At 36.3% G+C, this 23,482-nt stretch overlaps 7 protein-coding genes across 12 annotated transcripts in view; 4 read left to right on the top strand and 3 right to left on the bottom strand.

Moving 5' to 3' along the window:
- Positions 1 to 106: 106 nt before the first annotated feature.
- On the top strand, positions 107 to 6,387 carry LOC129803137 (guanine nucleotide-binding protein G(o) subunit alpha-like). Of its 2 annotated transcripts, XR_008751843.1 has the most exons (3): positions 107 to 276; positions 353 to 1,541; positions 6,242 to 6,387. XR_008751843.1 is itself a non-coding variant. In XM_055849490.1 (2 exons), the coding sequence occupies exon 2, from the start codon at positions 398 to 400 to the stop codon at positions 1,475 to 1,477; it is 1,080 nt and encodes a 359-aa protein (XP_055705465.1). In that variant the 5' UTR covers positions 113 to 276; positions 353 to 397; the 3' UTR covers positions 1,478 to 3,791. The 2 variants fall into 2 exon arrangements, 1 of the variants encoding a protein (XP_055705465.1); XM_055849490.1 differs by lacking the exon at positions 6,242 to 6,387 and having other exon boundaries at positions 113 to 276; positions 353 to 3,791.
- On the bottom strand, positions 6,376 to 8,437 carry LOC129803133 (SET and MYND domain-containing protein 4). The gene has a single exon (XM_055849485.1). The coding sequence runs from the start codon at positions 8,150 to 8,152 to the stop codon at positions 6,398 to 6,400; it is 1,755 nt and encodes a 584-aa protein (XP_055705460.1). The 5' UTR covers positions 8,153 to 8,437; the 3' UTR covers positions 6,376 to 6,397.
- Positions 8,438 to 9,609: 1,172 nt separating this feature from the next.
- LOC129803141 (eukaryotic translation elongation factor 1 epsilon-1) lies at positions 9,610 to 10,353 on the top strand. Its single transcript, XM_055849497.1, has 2 exons — positions 9,610 to 9,829; positions 9,886 to 10,353. The coding sequence occupies exons 1-2, from the start codon at positions 9,749 to 9,751 to the stop codon at positions 10,300 to 10,302; spliced, it is 498 nt and encodes a 165-aa protein (XP_055705472.1). The 5' UTR covers positions 9,610 to 9,748; the 3' UTR covers positions 10,303 to 10,353.
- Positions 10,354 to 10,434: 81 nt separating this feature from the next.
- Positions 10,435 to 11,439, top strand: LOC129800284 (enoyl-[acyl-carrier-protein] reductase, mitochondrial-like). Its single transcript, XM_055844562.1, has one exon. It carries the CDS (start codon positions 10,435 to 10,437, stop codon positions 11,437 to 11,439), a length of 1,005 nt encoding a protein of 334 aa, XP_055700537.1.
- On the bottom strand, positions 11,399 to 12,603 carry LOC129803139 (protein OSCP1). Its single transcript, XM_055849496.1, has 2 exons — positions 12,419 to 12,603; positions 11,399 to 12,365 (listed from the first exon to the last, which is right to left on the bottom strand). Exons 1-2 carry the CDS (start codon positions 12,525 to 12,527, stop codon positions 11,446 to 11,448), a joined length of 1,029 nt encoding a protein of 342 aa, XP_055705471.1. The 5' UTR covers positions 12,528 to 12,603; the 3' UTR covers positions 11,399 to 11,445.
- A 15-nt stretch (positions 12,604 to 12,618) lies between these two features.
- On the bottom strand, positions 12,619 to 13,875 carry LOC129803136 (enoyl-[acyl-carrier-protein] reductase, mitochondrial). Its single transcript, XM_055849489.1, has 2 exons — positions 13,591 to 13,875; positions 12,619 to 13,527 (listed from the first exon to the last, which is right to left on the bottom strand). The coding sequence occupies exons 1-2, from the start codon at positions 13,808 to 13,810 to the stop codon at positions 12,665 to 12,667; spliced, it is 1,083 nt and encodes a 360-aa protein (XP_055705464.1). The 5' UTR covers positions 13,811 to 13,875; the 3' UTR covers positions 12,619 to 12,664.
- Positions 13,876 to 16,237: 2,362 nt separating this feature from the next.
- LOC129803138 (mediator of RNA polymerase II transcription subunit 28) overlaps positions 16,238 to 23,482 on the top strand; it is a 10,445-nt gene continuing 3,200 nt past the window's right edge. The window contains exons 1-5 of one of the 5 annotated variants that reach the window (XM_055849492.1): positions 16,238 to 16,408; positions 16,481 to 16,765; positions 16,874 to 17,065; positions 21,049 to 21,096; positions 21,914 to 22,037. In XM_055849492.1, coding sequence (XP_055705467.1) covers positions 16,349 to 16,408; positions 16,481 to 16,765; positions 16,874 to 17,065; positions 21,049 to 21,096; positions 21,914 to 22,037 — 709 coding nt within the window. In that variant the 5' untranslated portion in view covers positions 16,238 to 16,348. Of the gene's footprint in view, positions 16,409 to 16,480; positions 16,766 to 16,873; positions 17,066 to 21,036; positions 21,097 to 21,325; positions 21,579 to 21,913; positions 22,038 to 23,482 lie in introns of those variants that run through there. The other 4 variants (XM_055849491.1, XM_055849495.1, XM_055849494.1 and 1 more) reach the window with 4 other exon arrangements.

Below are 23,482 nucleotides of genomic sequence, written 5' to 3'. Positions count from 1 at the left end.
GGAGGCACAACATGAAGTTAGCAATGAACAATTTCGCCGTGATGTGTCAAACGGAGTCAAACGAAGTGAGCCGAAGGCGAAATCGATGAGTACAAAAAACAAAGGAGGGGAAAGTTAGTAAAAAAGCTTCCATCAACAAGTTGTTTACAAATTCCACGCTTTTGCCTATTTTTGCGCATTTTTACTAAAATTTTTGGGTTTAATCCTATTGTGGTCACTTCTTGGACTGATCTGCATTCGCAACAGTCGTGGGAGAATATGAAATTGGTGGAGAAAGTGAGTTAAAACTGAGCACATGATGTACAAATGCGTCATGGCGAATTTCTTGGAATTTTTGGTGATTCTTTCTTAGGTAATTCTGGAAGTTGGAAGACGCTATTTGACTCAGTGAATCCCCATGGGAGCCTGCATGACGGTGGATCGTGAAAAAATCACAGCGCAGCGGCGCAGTGAGGAAATTGACAAAGAATTGGATGCTCTGGCAAAGGAACATCCCAGAATACTCAAGATCTTACTTCTTGGAGCTGGAGAGAGTGGCAAGAGTACACTGGTGAAGCAAATGAAGATTATTCACTCTGATGGTTTCACACCGTCTGAATTGAGTGCTTTCCGGCCGACAGTGCTGGACAATTTGCTGTCCAGCATGAAGTATGTTCTGAGTGGAATGGGATTGCTGAGAATCAATCTCGAGCATGCTTCCAATAAGATTTATGCGGAAATTGTGCTAGCAAGTCCCAGTTGCTTCAACATGGAATTTCAGATTGTGGAAAAAGTGAGAATGGCTCTGAGGATTCTGTGGAAAGATCGAGGAGTAAGACTAGCAGTGGCCAGAGGCTATGACTATGAACTCAATGACTCAGCGCTGTATCTGTTTGAGAATATGGACAGAATCTGTGCTGACAACTATATCCCATCGCCAACAGACGTCCTCAGAGCCCGTGTCCGGACAAATGGGATTATCGAGACGAATTTCCGGATCAATGATAACATTATCAGTATGTACGACGTCGGAGGACAGAGATCGCAGCGGAGAAAGTGGGTTTACTGTTTTGAAGATGTTCGAGCTGTTCTGTTTGTCGTAGCTCTCAGTGGCTTCGATATGACCCTCCTGGAGGATTCTACAGTAAATCGCCTAGAGGAGAGTCTCAATCTTTTTGAGCAGATTGTCAACAATAGATGGTTCAAGGAAGCATCTTTTGTTCTTTTCCTCAACAAATTGGATCTCTTCAGGGAAAAGATAATGTCTTCTGGGAGGCATCTGAGGCTCTTCTTTCCCGACTACAAGGGACCAGATAAGAATATCGACGAGGCAGCTCTCTTCATTCAGAACAAGTTCCTGCAGCGCAATCACAATGACCGGAAGGTCATTTGTCCGCATTTCACCACCGCCACAGACACTGCCAACGTACAAACTGTCTTCCAGGTCGTCATGGAGACGGTCATCAAGGAGAATCTCGGAAATGTGACACTCCTGTAGGACTCCAATATGCCCGGTAAATTGCACGAGTTGGCGCTCTCTTTCTCTTTCTATCGCTCTTCAGGTAAGTTCTCTCTAAAAATGGGGATTCCTCTGGGAGGGATGATCACGAAAGATCGATTTGCTTGAATTAATAAGAGTTCCTTTGATCTTGTTTCTTGAAAATTCAGAGATTTCCCCAAAAATTATAAATTCATACAATTTGATCCAGGGGCGTAGTCAGGATTTTAGTAAGAGGGGGACCAAATTGAAGGGCCAACTCAGAGACACGACATTTGCTAAGTTTCCCATATGTTTCTAGCGCGCAGAAAAAACTTTTGGGTTTATTAGCTGTTTTCTGTCAGTGAAAAATAAATTAGTGAATAATAGTAATACAAAATAAAAGCCAATTTAATATAGAATAGGCAACCGAAAATCTCAAATTGATAACCTACGTAGTTTTGGAGATATCTCGTGAAATGTGTACGAAAACAGGGAAAAATTTACACTAAAATCGGTCGCATTTTTCAGAGCTAATGTCACCCTCCTGGGACAACAGTTTTTCGAACGAAAAAAACAAGTTTTTTATTTAAAAAAAAATAATAAGATCCTTATTGTGACCATTAGGAAAAAGGTAGGGAAATGTGCCCATGCTTCGTACGACCCCAAGCTTTGTAATAATTTTCGCAATTTTAAAAAGTGGAAACTTTCCTCTCAAGGTAAAAAATTTCGGCACATATTTGTTTCAAAATGCAGCTCGTCCACGGACACCGAAAATTTTTGGAACAAATTTGTACCTTCTAAGAGGAACAAAAAGATACCCAATATTAGTAACGAATTTGTTCCAATAAATTAGCTCGTCTAGTATAAAATCGTATCCCTCTCACACTCAGTCACCCGTCACCAACGAAGCAAGGACGCCAACAAATCTGTAGCAATTTTCGTGCTACATGGTTTCACTTTTTTAATTCGAGATTCCCTTCCCCTCCTGCTGCCAGCACTCGCATATGAATTCGTCATGCACGCGTCTGTATAAAACACTCTCAAGTTGCTTTTTATTCGATGTTCCTCATGAACTTTCGCCACCGAAATCCATCTCGACTGAAGTATATGCCTTAACTGTAAGACGAAATCACTTACACGGATGTGTTCCCGACAATGGGAACAAAAAGATTTCCCATATGAATAACAATTTCGTTCCAAAAATTACCTTGTCCACGGACACCGAAAATTTTTGGAACAAATATGTTACAGATGTAGGAATAATATTGTTATAAAAAAATGTACCAATTTAATTCCTGGCAGTAGGAAAAAACAGGCGAGTGCAACAAATTCTATTCCAACTTAAAGGAAAAAAAATGTATAAAACCAAATCAACTCAAATTTGTAAACATTCCACCGTATCAAAACGGTTTCGAAGAAAACTCTAACAAAATTGTAACTATATTTCGTAACAAAACTGTAATGAAAACTTTTTGGAACAAACAAATATTTTCTATATGTACAAATTGATTCCAAAAAAATTTGTTCCAAGGAAAACTTGTTCCAATATTTTGGTCAGTGTACAAAAGTTTTTACCGTGTAGTTTTTAAAATATCCGTGCGACGAGTCACATTTATTGAGAAACATAAGAAAAATTTAGTCATCATGAAGCTTGGGATCGTACGAAGCATGGGCACTTTCCCCTACTGCTTTTCGAAGAATTTTTTTTGTTTATTCGATTTCGGCACCGTTTTTGTCCGATTTATAGAAAGGGTACAAAAACGTTCTCATGGATCTGAGTGGCTTTTTATTGAAAAAATTGCATTTTATGTCCCAAAATTACATATGTGAAGCTTAGAGGCAAAATGGAACATATCCTATGCTTTAGCCATAGGATAAATTCCATTTTGCCACTGAGCTACATATCATTGCTCCAAAAATGGCTTTCAGACCTTTTTTTAGACTTTACACTTGACAAATCTGCACGAATCCTATTTTAATCTGATTTTGATGATTTTAAGTGATTCAGATAACTCATAAAAAGTTTTCATTTTATTTTATATATTTTGTTTTAATGAAATGGGATAATGGGAATAAAAGCAGATTCAGTTTTCCTTTAAAACTTCCTAAAAACTACTTTCCAACTTCCTTGAAATCATAAATCCATTTCCACATCGATCTTTTTTTATGATCTCAAATTATTTCCAAGGACAAAAACATTTGCATAAAAAAAATCTAAAACCTGTACTAAAATATTTCCTAAATAGCTTTTTTAGATTGGAGATTATAAAAAGAAAAAAAAATAATATTATATGTATTTATAATTAAAAACCTAATGTAAATTCAATCTTTCGATGAATTTCGTAAGCTTAAATCTTTGATAAAGCCACCAAGAAGGCTTTTCCTTGAAGAAAATGGTGGTAAATTTTAATCAAAAATTGAATGGAAAATGCTTCTTACGATTCTTAAAATTTCCAAGACCTTTCCACGAACCCAAACATGATTCCATTCGGTTATGAAATACGCTCTGTAGATTATTTTTGAAAAAAAATTGATAAGTTTAATAAGATTGCTTCAATGGTTATTTTTGTGAATAGGAACGAAATATCCGCATAGGCAATCTCGTACAAAATATATGCAAAAAAATTAGCGAAAAAAACGAATCTACACGGATAGTCGAAACGTAAAAAGGAAGAACACATGCAAAAATTAAAAAAAAAACATATCATGTGAGTATTTAATTAAAAAAAGACATGGTTTGGAATGGAAAGTGAACAGAAAAACTTTGCAAATCATTATGAAGGGATGTCGACCTCTTGGCAGATCTAAGCGATTCTGATCTGCCTGAGATCTGTTTAAAATCGATTCCAAACATCTTCCTGAGGGGGGGAAGGATCGGAAGACGTGATAAATTAATCTTGATGTCTTAAGCTTGCGACAACATTAGGAAAAAGCGGTTTATAAAATAAAATGAGATGGCAAAGCGTCCCAGCTTTGCGGAATGCTCGAACTCACGAGATAGAGCTCACCGTGAATTAGTTTTTTTGCATGACCTTTTGATATTAGTGATCTACTAGACACTAGAGATCAAATTGATTAATAAAAATCACAAAAGCATTTGAAAATCAAAAAATCAGTACTTAACCGACTCATTACCAATGAAGACCGATGCAGCCGGGTTTGAAATTTTAATACCTCTCCAAAAAATCCAAATTTAAGCAAATGGGGTGAAAAATTACCCTTCCAAAGTGGTTTACCTTTGACCTTCAATAATTCAAAATGTCGAACTTTCCGGTAATAGGTATGTTTGGGCGAAATGTTCGCCTGGACTAGCTCTAAAATATATCTAAAAATCATTGAAAAAGCTTGGGCCAATTTGGGGGGGGGGGGGGAGGGGGAAAACGTCGAGAAATATTGTTTTTTTATTAGGGGTCATCGAAGACTGGAAGTCGATATCCCTTACCGTTTAAGCTTCAGAACAGTGAAGAGTTGAAAAAAAGGCGATTATATAAATGCTCTTCTTTGAGTTTCAGCAGTAAAACAAAAAAAAAAATTTTTGAAACAATAGGAAAGCAGCACCTCAGGGGTCAAGGGTAAAATGGGATTATGGAATTAAACCAAAATTGGAACTTTGATATTTTCTCACTGTTATAGGTGAGCAAAGAGAAAAGGAATTTTCCCAAAATGTCGTAGAAGCGAAACAGTTGAATAACAAATATTATATGCTACTTTTCGGTAAATTACCGATTCTCTATCGGTTGGATTGAAATCTATGCTTAATCTGGGATTCCAATTCCAAGATCTTTTAAAGGGAGTTCAGAGTTCAAAGTTCAAACTTGTCATAATCGATTGAGAAAGAAATTTTCTAGAGATGTATTTTGCTTATGACATTGAACCCTTTACTGGGAATGATTCAAGGTCATTTTTGTATATCGACATTTTAATAAGTTTTTTTTAAAAAAGTTTTTTTTTTAATAAATCTAATAAGAGATCTTATCCTATCACTAATACTAACAGTTAATAGGGTAAGTGTGCCAAATTTCGGCATAGTTGCATGCGTTGCATGCAAGCGTCAAAGTCTCAAGTTTGAAATGTAATTATTTTAAATACAAATTGATTTTTTTATTCTTTCTTCTGAAAGAGTGTTGCTTGGAACCTTGTACAGAGTTTACCGTCTTTATTTACTCTAAAATAATTCTTAATACATTTTAAAATGAATAAAAATATAGACATAGCTTTGGTGCCCTATTTCGGCCACCTTCATTCTCATAGTTCCTTGCCCTTCAGGAATTCTTCCAATGCCTTTTTCACGTCATCTCGTTTGTCGAAGCTACATTTTTTGTTATTCTTTTGCATTGTATAATCTCTAGAGTACGTAAAATCTAAAAGTTCATGCAAATTCGAGGAACAAAAAAGGTGGCCGAAATTGCAAGCTGGCCGGAATTAGGCACACTTACCCTAACTTTTTCTACCCTCTATTTTTTAATTTTTTTAATGATGAGAACAAGAATCCTAGGAACTCTCCAATGATCTCATTCAAGAAGAGCAAAAAAAAATCCATGAATCTCAATTAATTTATTTTAGCGTTTAAGTTAAATCATTTTGGTATTCTTGTACGATCTTTCGTGATCTTGGGGTTTTGGGAGGATCAAAACAATTTTTTTTGGAGTAAATAATCCCCAGTGCCAAATTCCGGGAAATGCAATTCGAGACAAAATCTTGAATCTCTCGTTGCCTTAACTTTTGAGATGAGCATTTTTTTTTATTATAAAACTTTTTATATATTTTTTTATATAATCGTAGTATTTGTAGTTGGTAGTTTTTGTAGATTGAGAGATCTCTTACTATTTTTTTTTTAAATCATATATTTCGCAAATTTACACATTAAAAAAAACATTGTGATCTTGCAATTCGATCGTAAAATAGATGGTATTTTTTGATAAAAAAAATAGTAGATATTTACTTGATGTGCTGTTTGTGTCGGAGATGAAGGGGGATATTGCCACAGAGGACATTTAGGCAGAATTTCATTCCTTCTTCAGCACAGCAGAGCTGAAAGATTGGGTAGAGATGCCCGAATTTCCGGATAAATTTGATGACTCTTCGGAGTCCCTTTTCGGCAAATTCTTGAGAATATTGAAATTGGGAAGAGTTGTTGTGCAATGGGAGGGCATCAGGGATGTTTGATGGAGCTGGAAGAGCAGCGTATAGAGGGAAATCTTCCAGGCAGGCGCGACATTGGCAGATGAACTGGTAGCGTCGGAGGGTTTCACGTTGGCGCGATGTTTTGTCCATTAGACTATGATGATAGCCATAATTGTCTAGGATTTGGTCTCCAGCTGCTAGGTTTTTGATGGTTATCATAGCAGAAGCTGTTCCTACGTCAATTCTTGTGACATTTGGACTGCATGAGTGATTGACCATGCTGTGAAAGGCATAAGCTGCAGATCCGAATTCCGTTTGTGCATTTGGATCATTAACATCTTCAATTGCATGAATGCTGTGCATATTTGTGGGACCAGTTAGCAAATGTCTGAATAAGACATCTTTCAGGACATTTCCAGTTGCGTCTGTTGTGAGGAACCTGTTAGAAAATGCAGGGGAGCCTTCCTTGAGGAGTTTGAACATCAATGATGCAATCACGTACTTCTTGAAGAGATAATCTCCATTCCGGGCGTGTTCGTTTGTGGCCAAAGTGTGGATAGGTGTGTATCTTTCTGCCAAGGATAGTTCCTTGCTCCAGTCCAGGCTAAATACATTTTTCTGTTCGTTATCTATCTTTTGGAGTTCCTTGTCCAGATTTTCAGTGTCAGGAAAGGCACAGAAAGCATATATAGATGTCCGGAATACCAGGAGGAGGCTATGATCGAGAATCTTGTACAGAGATCCATTTATTGGACATTCAAATGTATGAAAATCCCTGGTGGCTTCTTCTTCGCATTTTTTTGAGCAGAACATGGCTTGAGAGCAGGTCTTGCAGGGTAGCAGAAGATGAGGAACTTCACTTAGGCAATTAGAACATCTCATGTATTTTTCTGAATCCACAAGAACCTTGCAGAAAGGCTCTTCAATGGCAATTACAGAACCTGCTCGAAGATCCGCCTCTGTCACTACATGTCGTCCAAAAGTTTTGTCTTCACGCAGAGCCAGGCATTTGGCCAGAAAAGGGATCTTAGGATTAACTGGTAATTCGATCTTTGGCACAAGTTTTTTATCTTCAGTCTGAGGTTTAGTCTGCAGACTCTCATGGCACTTTTCTTCCCTTCGGTCTAGTTTCTCTCTGAGACGATCAGGATAGCCCATTTCTCGGGCTAGTCGAATACTCTCCAGGCATTCTCTGAACATTCCCAGTTCGAAGAAAACTGCTGAACGATTAGCTAAGCCAATGCTGAGATTTTCCTTTGAGAGAGCAAAACAGATGCTCTTGTTGTATGCCTTAATGGCATCAATGTACCTCTGGGTCTTGAGGGAGAAGTATGAATTACCCTGCTGGCGGAATTCTTCAGATTTAGCATCGTTTTTTGGCTCCTCGAGATTCTCAAAGTCCGGAAAGAGATTATACTCCTTTAATAAGTCGGTTACATAGTCAATTTTATCACTATTTGGCTGCTTCTTCTGTCTCATTTGCTGCAGATCCAGAGACACTGCGTCCAATTGACCAGACTCCCTTAATTTCTGGCCAATTTCCAAGTAAATTTCATGATAGAGATCCATATTTACCTTATCCGTGTAAACAGACGGAATTTCCACGGGAATTCCCACGAGCAAATGGTAAATTTGCTATACAAGCGCCCTCTGCAAAAGTGCACGAAACTGCCCGAATGTCTTGAAATATTTTGAATTTCAAATGGAAATTTTCCGTTGGAGGGTGAAATATTCAATTTTCTAAAATGGAAAAAAGCTATCTCGCTCGAGATAGCTTTTTGCTTCCGGAGAATTCCGAAAATTTAATTTGGAGTGTTTTTAAGCAAATAATATATGAAAAAACAAGTAAAATCTCCTGTAGTGATCAAAACATTGATTTTAAAAGCAAATTTGAAATCGAATAATAATACTATAATAATTTTGAAAGGATTAGTATTTCTGGATTAAATTAAATATTCATCAATAACATTTCAGGAGAGGTTTAAATGATTGGAAAGGCAGATTCAAAATTTATCTTTTTCAATAAGTCCCATTATTAAAAAATGTAAAGAATATAATAATGTAGATAAGGAAATACAAAGAATACTAAGAACTATCGAAGTTCACTGATGAAAATTATAGCCAGAAACCATATAAACTGCCTTTTCGGATATAAAATATTACTTCAATATTTTTTATTATTTACTTTTTCTTGGAAATAAAATTTTAAAATATTTTACAGTCTTCTTGTTTTTTAAAACAATTTGTATTCAATTATTATACAATTAACTAATTTTTGTAAACATCTCTGTTCCGAATGAATTGACTGCTTGGTCACCCAGGGATATTTTATACATTTTCTTCCAACACTTTATAAAATTTTGAATTATCAGCACTACAATTAAACGAAAATTAATCAATAGGTCCTATCAGCAAACATATCCAAAGCCTGTCGTTGATTTATCCACTTTAATTGGGGGTTTTTGACAAGATATTTACGCTATAACAACGTTTCTAATCATTTCTCGAGAAATTTTAAAAGATTTTCCATGAAATGTATTAATAGATAATATTACTAATATCCTTGTGGTATAATAAAGCCACTTTAATAAAATAAAGTACGTAAAATATCTTCTAAATACACATTCCGTTATTTATATTCGGAAAAAACAAAATTTGAAATTCAAATCTTCGGAGCATTTTTGTGTTGCGCTTGAAGTCCACCAGAGGCGCATAGAGCGGATGGTAAAAATTTGACAGTTCAATATGGGAATTTCCATCCGGAATTCCCATCCGGAATGGAAAATCTCATGGGAATTCCCGTGGGAATTCCGTCTGTTTACACGGTATATGGTCATTTAGGGAAAATACCGAAAATACTCAATGAAAAACTTAAAACCACGGTTATCACCAAAATATTAGCTTCCAGAACCTTGCCTGGGATGCTTCTCACTTTTTCCGATCAATCCTTTCTTGAGAGTTTAGGAATTTGCAGGGAAATTGTATTTTTCCTGGAGCACTTCTCTCTGCCGCTTTTTGAGGTTATGTTGTCGCCGTGCGATTTTGAGGTTATGTACCATCCTTTTTGAGGAATTTTCGCCACAGGAAAGCTCTGGAAAAAATCTCCAAATCCTGTGAATTTTGAGTTCCAATAGTGATTGTTTGCGTGCCAGTGCGTAAAAGAAGATGTCTCAGGTGGAAATTGTGAAAAAAATTTCCAATTACTTGCAGGTGGATGCGGGAAACTTATCCCAAAATCGCGACAAGGTTTGTTTACAATTTGGGGATTTCCCCTGCAATTCTTAAGACGATTTTTACTGCAGGTGGTTACTAGGACACTTGATGGTGCCACTAAGGTTTCGGGATTTTCAACAGTCGTGTCTAGTCTTGCGGGAAAATTCAGGAATCTCGAGGAAGAGTGTCTAATACGGCAATGGTTGGAGTACTGCAGCCTTTACGTCAATCCTGCAGTTTTGAACAGCAATAGATCTCACCTGAGGATTCTCCTTGAGGAGTTAAATGACTACCTAGCTACACGATCATATTTTGTGGGTAATTGTTTGACGCTAGCTGATGTTGCCATCTTCCATTCCATCGGAAACTCAATGGAGAGCCTCCAAAATGCCGATAAGGAAAAATTTATCCACCTGTCCAGATGGTATGATCATCTGCAGCATATGGACAGTGTCCGACAGGGCTTGACACTTGTGAATTTCTCATCTCTTCGTATTGTCAGATAAAGCTATCTCTTTGATACAATAAAGAAAGATAATGGGAATTTTGACCTCTAACCTTTGCATGTGATTGTCATTTTACGTGGCCTTCTGTAATTTTTGTACCTGGGAGTAGAGTGTCTATTTCTGGCTTTAGCAATGGCCCAGGAAGTTTTCTATCTCAATTACTCTGAATTTGGGTCTCCAGATGAAGTGGTGAAGCTGGAGAAGGGGTCAATATCTCGTCAACTTGAGGAGATGGAGGTATTCCTGAAGATTTTGGCATCTCCTGTGAATCCTGCTGATCTTATTACCATCACGGGCAATTATGCCATTAAGCCCCTTCTACCCAGTGTCCCGGGGAATGAATGTGTGGCTAGGGTGATGGAGCTTGGGAGTGGGGTGAAAAATCTGGCTGTTGGTGATCTTGTTGTACCTTTCCGGAGTGGTTTGGGGACATGGCGCTCTGCTGGAATTTTCAATGCTGTAGATTGGTTTAAAGTCAACAATTTGGGCATTGTGGAAGCTTCTACGCTTACCGTGAATCCCACAACGGCTTATCGGATGCTCAAGGACTTTGGGGATCTCAAACCAGGAGACACTGTGGTCCAGAACGGAGCTAATAGTGCAGTAGGACAAATTGTGTCTCAATTGTGTAAGAAATGGCGCTACAATTGTGTAGGAGTTGTAAGGAATCGTCCAGACATTGATTCCCTCAAAGCTGCATTGAAAGATCTTGGGGCAAGGGAGATCTTTACAGAAGAGGAATTTGCTACAACTGACATTTTTACATCTGGAAATCTTCCTGCTCCCAAATTGGCTCTGAATTGTGTAGGAGGTGCAAGTGCGGAGAATCTATTGAAAGAAGTGGCTCATGGTGGCACATTTGTCACGTACGGATGCATCTCGAAGAACCCTACAACAATTCCAGCTTCAGTATTCATCTACCGCGATATTAAATGCTGTGGATTTTGGCGCACAAATTGGACAAGGGAAAATCATGGAAATCCAGAACGTGTGAAGATGCTGGAAGAGATTGTGGCTATGTATCAGACGAATGATCTTCGACCTGCTGAAGTGGAATTTATTCCAATTGGAAATTTCAAGAAGGCTTTCAAGGGAATTCAAGGAAAAAAATGTATTTTAACCTATGAATATATATGATTCTTCTCAATCTTCAGTTGTTTCTGTGTCCAGGAGTTGTAGGAGTTGCTCATGGGCGGTGGGTTCCGGTGCCTCAGCTATTTCCACAGGGGACTGCGTTGAGGAAAAACCCAAATCCTCTAGACGACGAGCAATAGTGTCCTCTGAAGTAATTCGAACAAATTCATGGGATTTTTGGGTAGTTTCTGGTCCTTTCTGGACTTCTTCAGTTGCCTCGTCGTTTAGGATAATGTTATCTAGGAGGCAATAGGTTGATTGATGCATCCCTTCATCACTAACAACCATCAATTGATCGGCCAGGGCAGTGAGATCACTGGTTGAGGCTTGAAGACCTTGAAGATTTGTCAAGGATGTTTGCTGCCCTGATGAACGGCTTCTGCCCACATTTGCACTCTTGGCATAGATATTCTCCCCAATGGTCATTGTGTAAAATTGTCTAGGATCATCATCTCCCACTTCAACGAATTTCCCATCATTTTGCTGCAATCCCAGTCTCAGGAGAATGCTAATTTTCACCCGGAAGGGACGTAGCCACTTCCCCAATGACTTCATTATTGCCATTCTTTCAGTAGTCCCCAAGATATCCCAATAATCAATAAGAGTTTTCTTGGCACAATCAATGAGAATGGATTTCCTCATCTCAGTCATGAGTTTCCCAATCCCATCCAAATGACGCAGAGTTATTTCCATTAGTTTTTCTGGCTGATTTGATGCAATATACAATTGCCACTTAAATAGTACCACCATGAGATCCCACAATTTGTCGTAGGAATTCGTGTCCAGGCGCATCAGGGAACAACATGCAATATCCCACATCAGAAGGCGACATTGCTGACTGGTGAGGATGTTCCCAGGACCATCGGTTGAATTGATGAGTTGCGCGAGAAATTTGGGATCAAGCAGGACTCCAGTTAAATCGCGCAATACTGCAAAGAATTAATTAGGACTTCCGGGAAGCGTCCAGGTAAACATTTCTTACCTTGAGCTGACTTCTCGAGGTTCACACACTGTGCCTTCAGACGCTGATCAATCACATAGAGCATCTCACAGCCCAGATTAATCACCAGAAATACATTTCCTCGAGACATTTTTTCCCCCTGGAGGATTTGTTGATTGGGAATATTGCCCTGGAAACGACCCAGAAAAATCTTGAAACACAGAAGAAACACGAAAGAAACATTGAAGTAAAATCTCATCTTTATTAAATTTTTTATCACTTTTCTTGCTACAATTGGGTAAAGTCTAGGATGAATTTCTGTCCAATAAATCCCTGGAAAGCCATAGCATTCGCTAGGGCGTCTCGGAAGTCTCTCACGGGGACAATTTTTGCCCGAGGTCCTTGCAAGGCACCTTCCTGGATGAATTTCACAAGATCATTGAACATTTCTGCACGCTGAGGGCTCTCAATATTCTCCCTGGTCCATCTAGTCATCCAGAAACCTCTGAAGGAGATGTCCTTGAAGATTAAATGGCCCGTGGGAACAGTTACAGGTTCTCTGGACATCCCTCCGTACGTTACAACAACTCCTCCATCGGCTACGTGCCTTAGCATTTCCAGAGCACTCTTCCCACCAACACAGTTCAGAGCTAGCTTGGGTTTTTTGGCCTGGCCAGACTTGAAGAGATCCGTCGTTCTAACTTCTTCTTCAGTGATCACCCAATCAGCTCCAAGATCCTTGAGGAAGGCTCTGAGATCGTCGATTTCTGGACGATTCCTCACAATTCCCACGCTCTTGAAGCCCCATTTCTTGCACATCTGAAATACAGCTTGCCCCACAGCACTATTAGCTCCATTTTGAAGCACCGTGTCTCCCGGTTTTAGCAGCACAAAGTCCTTCAACATCCGATAAGCTGTCGTAGGATTTACAGTCAATGTACAGGCTTCTGCAATTCCCAGATCATTGGGAACTCGTAAAAGTGCATCGGTGGAGTAGTTGGCATGAGAACACCACGTTCCAATGCCAGTTTTAAATGGAATGACCCGATCTCCAACAGAAAAGTCCTTGACATTTGATCCCAATTCGATAATCTCACCAACACATTCATTCCCTCCGACAGCCGGAAGTGGTGGCTTTACAGGATATTTTCCTGACAAATTAGATATTTCATATTAATCAGAAAGCATTAAATTATAGGAATAATCAGAAAAACCTTGAATTGTGTTGATATCAGCTGGATTTATTGGAGCTGCTAGAATCTTCACAGTCACTTCATGACCTTTGGGGGAATCCAATTTTTCTTGCACACTTTTTACCACATCTGCTGGTTCACCAAATTCGGAATAGACTAATCTTGTGGCTAGGACACTCATATGCCTCGAGACAGTGTAGAAACTGCCCAGGACTTTTCGAGAAACACGGAAGTTTATCATTTTCCGTCAATCAGCTGTGCAATGTTTTGGTTTGGTTGACCACAGTGAAGTTTTACCGCCAAACCTTTTTTTGTAAAAATTTTGTTATACGTAGTTTATGATTTTTTTACACGTATAACAAATCAAAACGTAATAATATGGCATAAAATGCCATCAGTGCAAATATTTTTATCAGAAAAGCAATTTTATAATAGTTTTTCACTCCGTAAGACTTCTACAGCAGTTCAGGGTCTCATTAATTTTCCAATAAAGATTTTTACACATTTTCACGTATTTTTTGCGATTTTCCGATCCAATTTTCAAGCGGTGAAACCTATTAAATGTTAACAGGTTATGAATTTTTGCCAAAGGAGATGTCTTGTGAAATCACCACTTCAGGGCTGTAGCAAGAGTTCAATTTAAGGTAGGGCATCAATAGTTAACACTTCGTAGAACCCTAAAACTAAAAGTGTCACGGAGGGACCAAGTGGCAACCGCTGCCATTTATCGAATTTTACATAATATTTTGATATTTTTACTTATATTTAAACATTCGGAGCTTTAGTCAGTTCTTTTCTGGTGTCTGAATCAGAAATTTCATCTCCTTGTGTACTGTATCTAAAGATTTTTATCTATTCGATGTTTTCATCTTTATCAGAATCATGGAAAAAGGGAAAGTGGTCTGCCTTTGAATGCGACAGTCTTTGAATGTTTTAATTTTTCTCTTATTTTTCAAAGCAAATATTCTACCTCATGAACAATAGTTAATACTATTAACTATTTTCTATTAACTTCGCTTAACAAAATGGATTTTTAGCTTTGGGAAGTAAGAGAAAAATTGAAGCATTCAAAGGCATGTCACTTTCCCCCATAATTCTTCTTAATGAATTGCAAAAACACTTTCAATTTGTTCTTTTAAGGCTTTTATACACTAACAATCAAGAAAATTACATCTGCAGAACGTCAAACTCCCATATAAAATGCATATGGCAGCAACTGCCACTTGGTCCTTCCGAGTGCAGTTTTTTGTTTTTGCAATATATTTCCATTAATATTTAATTTTTATTAAAAATTTTATAACTAAAAAATAGCCAGATAAATTCTGGACGCATTCAATCAGGCCTCCAGGCGAAATGATATATTCTTCACTATAAAAAATTAAATTGAAAACTAAGTTGGCAGCGGCTGCCACTAGGGTCCTTCCAAGTGTTTTAAATAACCTGGGTTTTACGCATTTTTTGTTAAGTAATTATTAGTAAGTAAATTAGTAAATTTGGTAAGAAAATTGGTAAATTGTGGTAAGTAAAATATTTAAGTAATGCCGCGGCTACACTTTTTAATTACTTACTCACTTACTTAGTAAGTAGTGGCTCTATGACAGTGAGGTCTCGGGTTCGAGACTAGACAGTTGCAGATTTTTTTTTAGCTGTTGCATTAGTCTCGAATTCGTCCAGTGAATGAATGGAAAACCAATGCCAATGCATTGACAATGACGCCTAAAAAAGAGAGATTGGTATAGGAAATAAGTTTCGACATGTAGAGTTCAGTCGAATACAAATACACATTCACTGCCCAGAAAGTTGAATACCTCGTTATCCGAACGTCAGATGACCACCCAATTTTCACCAGTTGTAGACCTCGGTCCCAAGAACAGAAAAACATATCTCTCGGAGTAATATAATTCTAAGTCGACTTAGAATAGTATGGAATAGAGCCGTCAATATGCATAAAATATTTTTGAATGTGGCAAACGATAAATAAAAAAAACCAATTAGTTTATTTTATTGTCATTTAAAAATGAAATTCTTTCTGTTGTGGAGCCGGAAGGCGAACTTCCTGATGTCGATTAATTCTCAAAAAAAAAAAAAAAATGCTGTGTTTGTAGAATGATGTGATACTCGCCGGGAGTGATCTACTTGTCATGATATTCTCCATCAACAAAATTATCAGACACAAGAGACAGTATTTCTTTTTCTAAGTTTTGTCAAATTCATTTATTTCGTAACTTGACTGAGATTATTGAACGTTATTGAAGTATAATTTAGACAATCAGCGCAAATTCAGCATTCAGCGTCCTAATTTCGTGAAGTGAAAAGTTGAATTTCTAAAATGAATAAAAGCTAAAAGTTGAATTTCTAAAAAGTGTGATAGCGGCAAAAATTACCAAATTAGATAAGTAAACAAATATAATTTTGGCAAGTTAAAAAAATCTTTTTGGTGTAAAAAAATCCATTTTTGTGTAAGTAATGGTTCCAGTACACAGATCAAGGAAATTTAATAAAGTAAAAATTTAATTCTCTTTCTTTCTCAAAAGACTTACATTAATTTTAATTTAAATTATTTTAATTTTTTACTTAACATTTTTATTTTTTTACTTCTTTAATTAAAAAAAAACAAAAACCGATACAACCGATATTTTGTTTGTATAACAGTTTTGGATATTTTCCACCGGCTAGTTTTGGTAAAATCTTTCAGTGTAAAAAGTTTTGTATGGTGCGTTTGCAAAAGACTTCGGCGTCGCAATTTTTCTCATTTTTCACCAGAAATATGTGATAAACAATGGCCTCATCGTCTAATGGAAACGGTAATCTGCTCGATGAGTTCGAGGAGTCATTCCAGGTGAGTGAAAATGCCCAATATTCTTGGCAAAAAGGACAAAGAAGTTAAGGAAAAGGTGCCATGTTTTTCAAGGCGTGCCTTCACGCTCTGGCCAAGGAGGAACCATCGACGGAAATTGACAAGGAAGCTCTGAAATTGGAAGTGGACCAAACAACAATGAAATTCATCCATCTGGCTAGACAGATGGAAGCGTTTTTTCTCCAGAAACGCTTCCTCCTGTCAGCCCTGAAGCCGGAATTGGTGCTCAAGGAGGAGAATCTGGACTTGCGATATGAAATTCAGCGCAAAGATGAGTTGATCCGGAAGCACTATGAGAAGATTGATCAGTGGAAATCACTGCTAATGGATCAGCAGCCAGTGAGTGTGCAAAGAAATGGTGGGATGCTCAATGGACATTCCCTATCTCGATGTTTTCTGCACAATTTGGAAGATTTTATTATTAATCGCTTTGCCTTTTGCTTGTAGATAACGCAACAGGGAAGTGCCGGGATGCAGGGGAGCAATGACATGAGGGGATTGCAGGGAACAGGGACAGCCGGGCCGATGATGGGCGGCGGAACGGCTGGGGGCGTCACCGGAGGTCCAGGAGGTGCTGGAGTTATGTCTCAAGGACCTCCCGGTGCTATGGGACTACCAGGAATGTCTGGACCAATGCAGGTAGATATTTTTAATTTCTGTAAATTTTTCTTCTGGATTGTATGCCTTTTTTACCTTTCCGGCTATCCGCTGGATTTAGTTTTTTGGAAGATATTTATGGAAACTCCAGTAAAGATTTTAATTTAATATCTTTTAAATGAAAAAATGGTGCATCTCTTAAATTAAGAGACGGAAATGATAATTTTTATTTTATTTGAAACTAATGAGTTTAAAAGTTAATTACTTATAGAATTATTGTAGTGATTTTAGTTAAAGATATTATCCACTTGGAATTAAATAAAATATTTAATTCCCTAAAAACATTTCTGTAGCATCTCGTTCTCAACTTAGCTGGAGCTCCAAAAAATTACAGTTTCAGTGTTATCAAAAGAGAACCCGATAAAGTTAAATTATTTTAAAAGAATAAAAAAAAGTTCATATTAGGAAATAGCTAATTAAAGAAATATCTTGAAAGAATCAAGAAAACACTTTCACTTTAGACATTTCTGATTCAATGATGCATATGCTTCATTGAAATTTTAGGAAAGGTTGAAAGAAATAGGGGAGACCCGGGCAGATTAGACACTGATAGTATTAGAGAGTGAGATATTATAGGTTTTTTTTTTCGAAGAATATTGAGCTAATTACTATTAATTCAGAGGAATTAACTCCCTCCCTATTCATTGAGATATTTATCATTCGGATTCAAACATGTTTTCCATTCGTACACATCGACATTCATAATATGATGAGTGTTGAATAGCTACTCCTCTCTTTTCTTCTCTATACGCCTCCTTTTCTTTCATTTCTCCTGTTCTTATATGAAATGTGTAAGCGAGAGTGAAAAAGAGAAAGCTTCCCAGTAAGTTAGACAGAGATAACAAAATTTTTCCGCAAATTTTAATGCAGTTGATTTTCAATAAATTATTGTGAATAAACGAATTAAGATAGAAAATTCAAACTAAAAGGAAATGAAAGAATATTAAATTCACTTACTTTAACTGTGTTATCACACTTGCACATAAAACTTTTAATATGATTCACATTAATATGATCACGCAAAATTTGATATAAATTGATTTATAGCATTAATGCGATTTTCTCTTTAATTTTTTAATGTGAAAACAATTTATGCTTTAGGTAAATTTAAACTTATTTTTGCAGGCCAAGTCCACTTCTTTATCAATAAATAGAAAAACCCCAAATATTAAGTGACTCAAAGACACAAATAACATATTTGGACGCTCACAAGCGACAATTAATGTGAATCACATTAAAATTTTAATGTGCAAGTGTGATAACGCCGTTAGGCATAGTAATTCCCGTATAAAATGTTCTATTTAAGTGGGAGAATTATTAGAAGATCGAAAAAAACACAGTAATATGCACAATTTTGGGTGCACTTTAAAAAAAAACCTTAAAAAATATACTTTATTTTCATCGTAGGTTCGTGATATGTTTACAAGATTTGTAGAGGATGACATTTTGCGTCATTTTAGCTTTTACCGCCGAATAATTAGGACCGAAGATATAAATTTTTGAATTTTAGAAAACAGTAAAAAACTAAAAATGGATATTTAAAAAATCTAGACCTGACACAGACAAACGGATTTTAGATTTGAGACCCTTAAATAACCCTCTAACAAGTTTTGGCTCTGTCGTCAAAAAGACCCACAACTTGTCGCACAGTGTAATTATTTGCGGCTTAAGGCGCAGGTCTGTCCAGCCTATAAGAAGGTTTACCACTATAGCTTAACTTCTCTAATATCTGACCAGACAAGATTTTTTTCATATAGTAGACTCTCAAATTCGGGCATTTGGGACCGAAACGTCATCCGAATTAGATAGACTTTTGGGCATTAAATTGTTTGAAATGCAACGATTTTTTGTTCTTCCGCATACTCATACTAACTTTTCACACTCGTATTTATGGTAAATTTCATGAAACCCACTTTAAAATGCAAAATCACATCATAACTAAGACAAAACCAGAATATTACCATTATAAATCAGAATATTACATTCATTCGAAAACTTAAAAAATGTCAATAAACTTTTTTCAAATTTAACTAATGCCCGAATTAAAAAGTAGCCCGATCTTAAAAGAACCAAAATAGCAAGAGTCTACTGTAAAAGTCTGACTTAGAGTAGAATTATTAAAGCCCAAAATAGACACAGGGATCGGCATAGGGATCAGCCCGAAAAAAGAGGATTGGTGTCGATACACTTAAGGATCAGTCCATAATTTGGAGGATCAGGCTGATCTTCTAAATTCATGAGGTCTAGTGAAATTACGAGGATTAGGCGACATCAGCGCCAGTGCTGACAATAAAAAGCTTCGCTTTGGGTGTTTTTGGGTACTTTTCGAAATGTCAATTGGGTGAAAAACATGGAGAGTATGGTACGCAATATCGCAAAATCTTAAAATGTATTAAGATTGGAGTAAAGAGAAGATCAGAGTACTCCTTACTGTACGAAAAATCCATTGATGCTGCACTTAAGAAGCCTTTCAGCAATCAAAGTGTGGAGATTTAATAGAAATTTACGCTTAAAACGCTAATTCTTGATCCTAAATCCTCATTGTATGATAGTTTGGGCTGATCCTTTATCGCCAAATTTTACGAGTTGAGTATTCTCTAGGATTAGCCTGTGTCTATTTTCGGCATAAGGCTAAATATTGTACTGAATTCTGAAGAACCAATTTAATTGGTTGCTATTTAGGATTTTAAAATCTTCATTAAATGGGTTAAACCTCTAGTCTGAAGACGATTTTACACTGAATTTGATAAAGGATCGTGAATGGGTTAAAAGGCGCTAGTATTGCACGTATTGATATACAGTGGGACCTCGATAGACTCAACTAATTATTTCCAGGCCTGCTGACTCTATTGGAATCTGAAAAAAATCAAATAAAATGTGAAATTTTGATAGTAAGGGGTATTATTTTATGCTTAGATCATTGATAAATTCAACACGATAATAGAATATTTTATTTAATTAACCCATAAATTCTACACCCTCTGGCCCAAAAAAGTCGTATGTTTGGGCAAAAGGATTTTACGGAATGTTTTTATTATTAATAAATATATAAACTATAAATTACTCTCCATGTGGTAATATTGTAGTCCACCCACGATGTTAAGTTAAGGAAATGGTGTTTTAAAGATTAACGTTATTAACTAGAATTTCTTTTAAACTTTTAGTGCATAAAGAATAAGATTGATATTAATTTCTAAGTATGAAATATAAGATTAAACATTTTTATTTCAATTTGAAATATTTTTAATCTAGCATATAAAATTAATTATCATGCTCCAATATTGCAAATTATGTGAGAAAAAATACGTCCAAAACAGCCCCTTTTGCGTCCCACACTGCCCCAAATCGGGGCGGTTTGTGCGAAAGCGTCAAATTAAATGTTTATGTTTTCTAAATTCTCCAATAAAATTGTTTTCCGAGTTCTATCGAATACTTTTTATAAAGTCAATACCCATAAGTATCCTATAGACCGCATAAAATTGTAACAAATTATCGTGTTTTTTTTGGAATACTGTCTCAAAGTCAAAACATGAAAGAGTGTTCTAAACCTTCCCGGTCTCCCCTAAATTATGCCCTAGACACACTTACGACTTAAGCCGAGAGACGGCTTAGTGGAAAATGATGGAAATGAATTTTAACCATTACTTCTAATATAATTACGCTAAGCCGTCTCTCGGCTAATCCTCATGTCTGTCAAGGCCCTTACATTAAGTTGTCTCTCGGCTTAAGTCGTAAATGTATCTAGGGCGTAAGGGTATTCAATTGCTCTTAAAATTTTTGTCTTTACTGGAAAATTCCAATTTATCTTGTGTCTTTTTTTGTGTGAAAATTATTTCATATTCATCATTATCCCCAAACATACCTACTACATGGTTTTTTCTAACATTTCTCCATCAAGTAACATTTTTTTCATAAATTGTGTTTAAAAATAAAACCATAAATCATAAAAAAAGGCATCACTTCAGGCGCAGCAGTATATGCAACAGCAGCAGATGCAGCAAATGCAAATGCAGGTGATTCAAAGAGATCTCTTAACATTGAGGAAAATTTTCCAATAGATTCTCTATCACTTACAAAGCACTTTCTTTTTCTTATTTTTTGTACATGCACGAGAATGTCTTTTTCTTTTTTGTTTATGCACCAATAATTGTACATATTATTTTCCTCATTCTGTCAAGTGGTTTTCTCAAGAATATTCCCATTTGTTTTTGCTTATTTTTTTCGTTGTCATTTCTTTTCCAGTCTTTCAACAAATTTTTTGGAGATGGCGGACAAAAAAAGAATAAATGCTAAATGGATCTTTTTTTTTTTGAAAAATAATGTTGAATGTAGAGGATTTTATAAATTGAGAAATAGTTGATGTTAGTTGCTTAATTTATTAGATTTCTGTTTATTTTTCATACACATAAATATACACGATAATTAAAAATGTTAAGAAAGGAATTGTCAAGTACGAAAAAGTTTTCATTAAAGTATTTTATTTTTATCTTGAAAAGATGGTTTTCATTTAATTTGTAAAGTATTTGGAATGTGCCGCAATTTAAAGCCTTTTGTATTAATTTTACTTTTTTTTATTTAATTATTACTTGTAATTTAAATTTAGATGGAATAATTTATGTTAAATTAGTTATACTTTTTTCTAATCATATTATATTCATAAAAGAAAGATTTCTTTTCGTGAAGAATGTTTTTTATATAAATTTATTTGAATTGTTAATGAATGAAAATTAGTTTTTGTGGCACATTTCTAATTCCCTTCTAATGCACTTACCGCGTACGCCGGTGGCAAGATCTCAATGGAATCTCTCTCTGTTTGTGACATCGTTCTAGGTTGGTGGTCCTCAAATGTACATGCAACAAGGTGGACCGGTGCCGTCCCGAGGTGGCTTCAACCAAGCCTCAAATATGCTCCATGGTCCACTGGCGTATTTGGAGAAAACCACCAGCAACATAGGTAAGTCAAAGGGTAAATATAAGGATGAACTTTTAGATCCTCCAGTGATTGTTAGTAGGATTGTGATGTGTAATTTTTCTCATCATTTTAAATTTTTTGAATCACTTTCGGTGACCCTAGAAACCCAATAATTGTAGGGGAATAGAGGGAAATAATGACAATGCCACGCAGCGGTGCGTCGTTTACAACTAATGCAAACACAAGTCTAATACAGTTCGCATAGTTGCTGTTCCAAGCGATGATATATTAAACTCCGGCATTTACACGTAAGCCAGTAACGGCCTCTACAATATTGTAATTTTATTTTGTAATTCTTGCAATCAGTTTGCGGTCAAACTGATTTCGGCGGTCTAAATGAATAAACGAAACGTATCGTCTAGTCTTCGAAATATTTTTAGAATTTTCAGAACTCAATTTATCGATTAATCGGCCCAATGATTATTCTGTATGGCCTATCTAATGTACTTAAATTAGACACCTATCCATGCCATATACGGGTTGAGTGAGTCAAATTTTACAAGAGAGGGATTTCAAGCTGAAATTTTACATTAGGGTGTTTCAACAAGGAAAAATTTTTTTTTGACACTATTCTCAGGGTGCTGTATTTGATAAGACAAGAAAGTTTTTCTTCGACGACCATATGATCAGACGCCGTTTCGAGGTGGTAGAACGACCCTCTCTGTAGAACATTTTTCTGATTTTACACTACAGAGGGTCGTCCAGCCACCTCTAAACGGCGTCTGATCATATGGTCGTCGAAGAAAAATAGTGCCAAAAAATTTTTTTTTTCCTTGTTGAAAGACCCTAATGTAGAAACACAGCTTGAAATCCCTCTCTTAAAAATTATGTTGATGGTCCCCCGATCGATTTAAAGAAGAATTTCAACATTTAGGGTAAGTGTGTCAAAATCCGGCCAGCTTGCAATTCCGGCCACCTTTTTCGTTCCTCAAGATATTTTCTCAGAAATCTTTAGATAATTTGCTCTAAAATTGGTACTTCATACTTTTGAAAAATGACAAAAACCAACAAATGAGGCATTTAGAGTGATCGGAGCGCGATGTCTTAGATGAACAAAATTGTAGTCCTAAGTGTTGCCTATCGCCTGGTGTCAATGAATTTTTAATATTTTGTTTAGTTTATTTCATACAAAAACTTTTTAAAACCTCACTTTAAGACTCTTTTTTTGGTAACTTTTTCAGAGAAACTACAATTTTACACCCTGAAGGAGTGGTTTTACAAAGTTTTTTGTAATTATCAAAATTGAAGCACAGCTAATGAGCTTTCTATTGGACCCACACTTATTAAGTTCTGTTAACTAGAATCTGAGATATAACGGATAATGTCAGGCAAAACAGAAAACAATATAAAAGTTTTAATAAAAAGTCATTGTCACGTGTAGGAGCAAAACCAAGGTCAGATTCTTAATCAAAGGACTTGACTCTATC

This window comes from Phlebotomus papatasi, chromosome 2 (assembly GCF_024763615.1).
Source record: "Phlebotomus papatasi isolate M1 chromosome 2, Ppap_2.1, whole genome shotgun sequence".
Lineage (NCBI taxonomy): Eukaryota > Metazoa > Arthropoda > Insecta > Diptera > Psychodidae > Phlebotomus > Phlebotomus papatasi.
This window is presented reverse-complemented; position numbering and strand designations above follow the sequence as displayed.

What these genes read in the sequence shown, in the direction of transcription:
- LOC129803137 (XM_055849490.1), top strand. Translation starts at nt 398, where the DNA reads ATGGGAGCCTGCATGACGGTGGATCGTGAAAAAATCACAGCGCAGCGG.
- LOC129803133 (XM_055849485.1), bottom strand. Translation starts at nt 8,152, where the DNA reads ATGGATCTCTATCATGAAATTTACTTGGAAATTGGCCAGAAATTAAGG.
- LOC129803141 (XM_055849497.1), top strand. Translation starts at nt 9,749, where the DNA reads ATGTCTCAGGTGGAAATTGTGAAAAAAATTTCCAATTACTTGCAGGTG. An exon ending in TATCCCAAAATCGCGACAAG is followed by an intron (nt 9,830 to 9,885) that starts GTTTGTTTACAA and finishes TTTTTACTGCAG; the next exon opens with GTGGTTACTAGGACACTTGA.
- LOC129800284 (XM_055844562.1), top strand. Translation starts at nt 10,435, where the DNA reads ATGGCCCAGGAAGTTTTCTATCTCAATTACTCTGAATTTGGGTCTCCA.
- LOC129803139 (XM_055849496.1), bottom strand. Translation starts at nt 12,527, where the DNA reads ATGTCTCGAGGAAATGTATTTCTGGTGATTAATCTGGGCTGTGAGATG. An exon ending in CCTCGAGAAGTCAGCTCAAG is followed by an intron (nt 12,366 to 12,418) that starts GTAAGAAATGTT and finishes AATTCTTTGCAG; the next exon opens with TATTGCGCGATTTAACTGGA.
- LOC129803136 (XM_055849489.1), bottom strand. Translation starts at nt 13,810, where the DNA reads ATGATAAACTTCCGTGTTTCTCGAAAAGTCCTGGGCAGTTTCTACACT. An exon ending in TGATATCAACACAATTCAAG is followed by an intron (nt 13,528 to 13,590) that starts GTTTTTCTGATT and finishes CTAATTTGTCAG; the next exon opens with GAAAATATCCTGTAAAGCCA.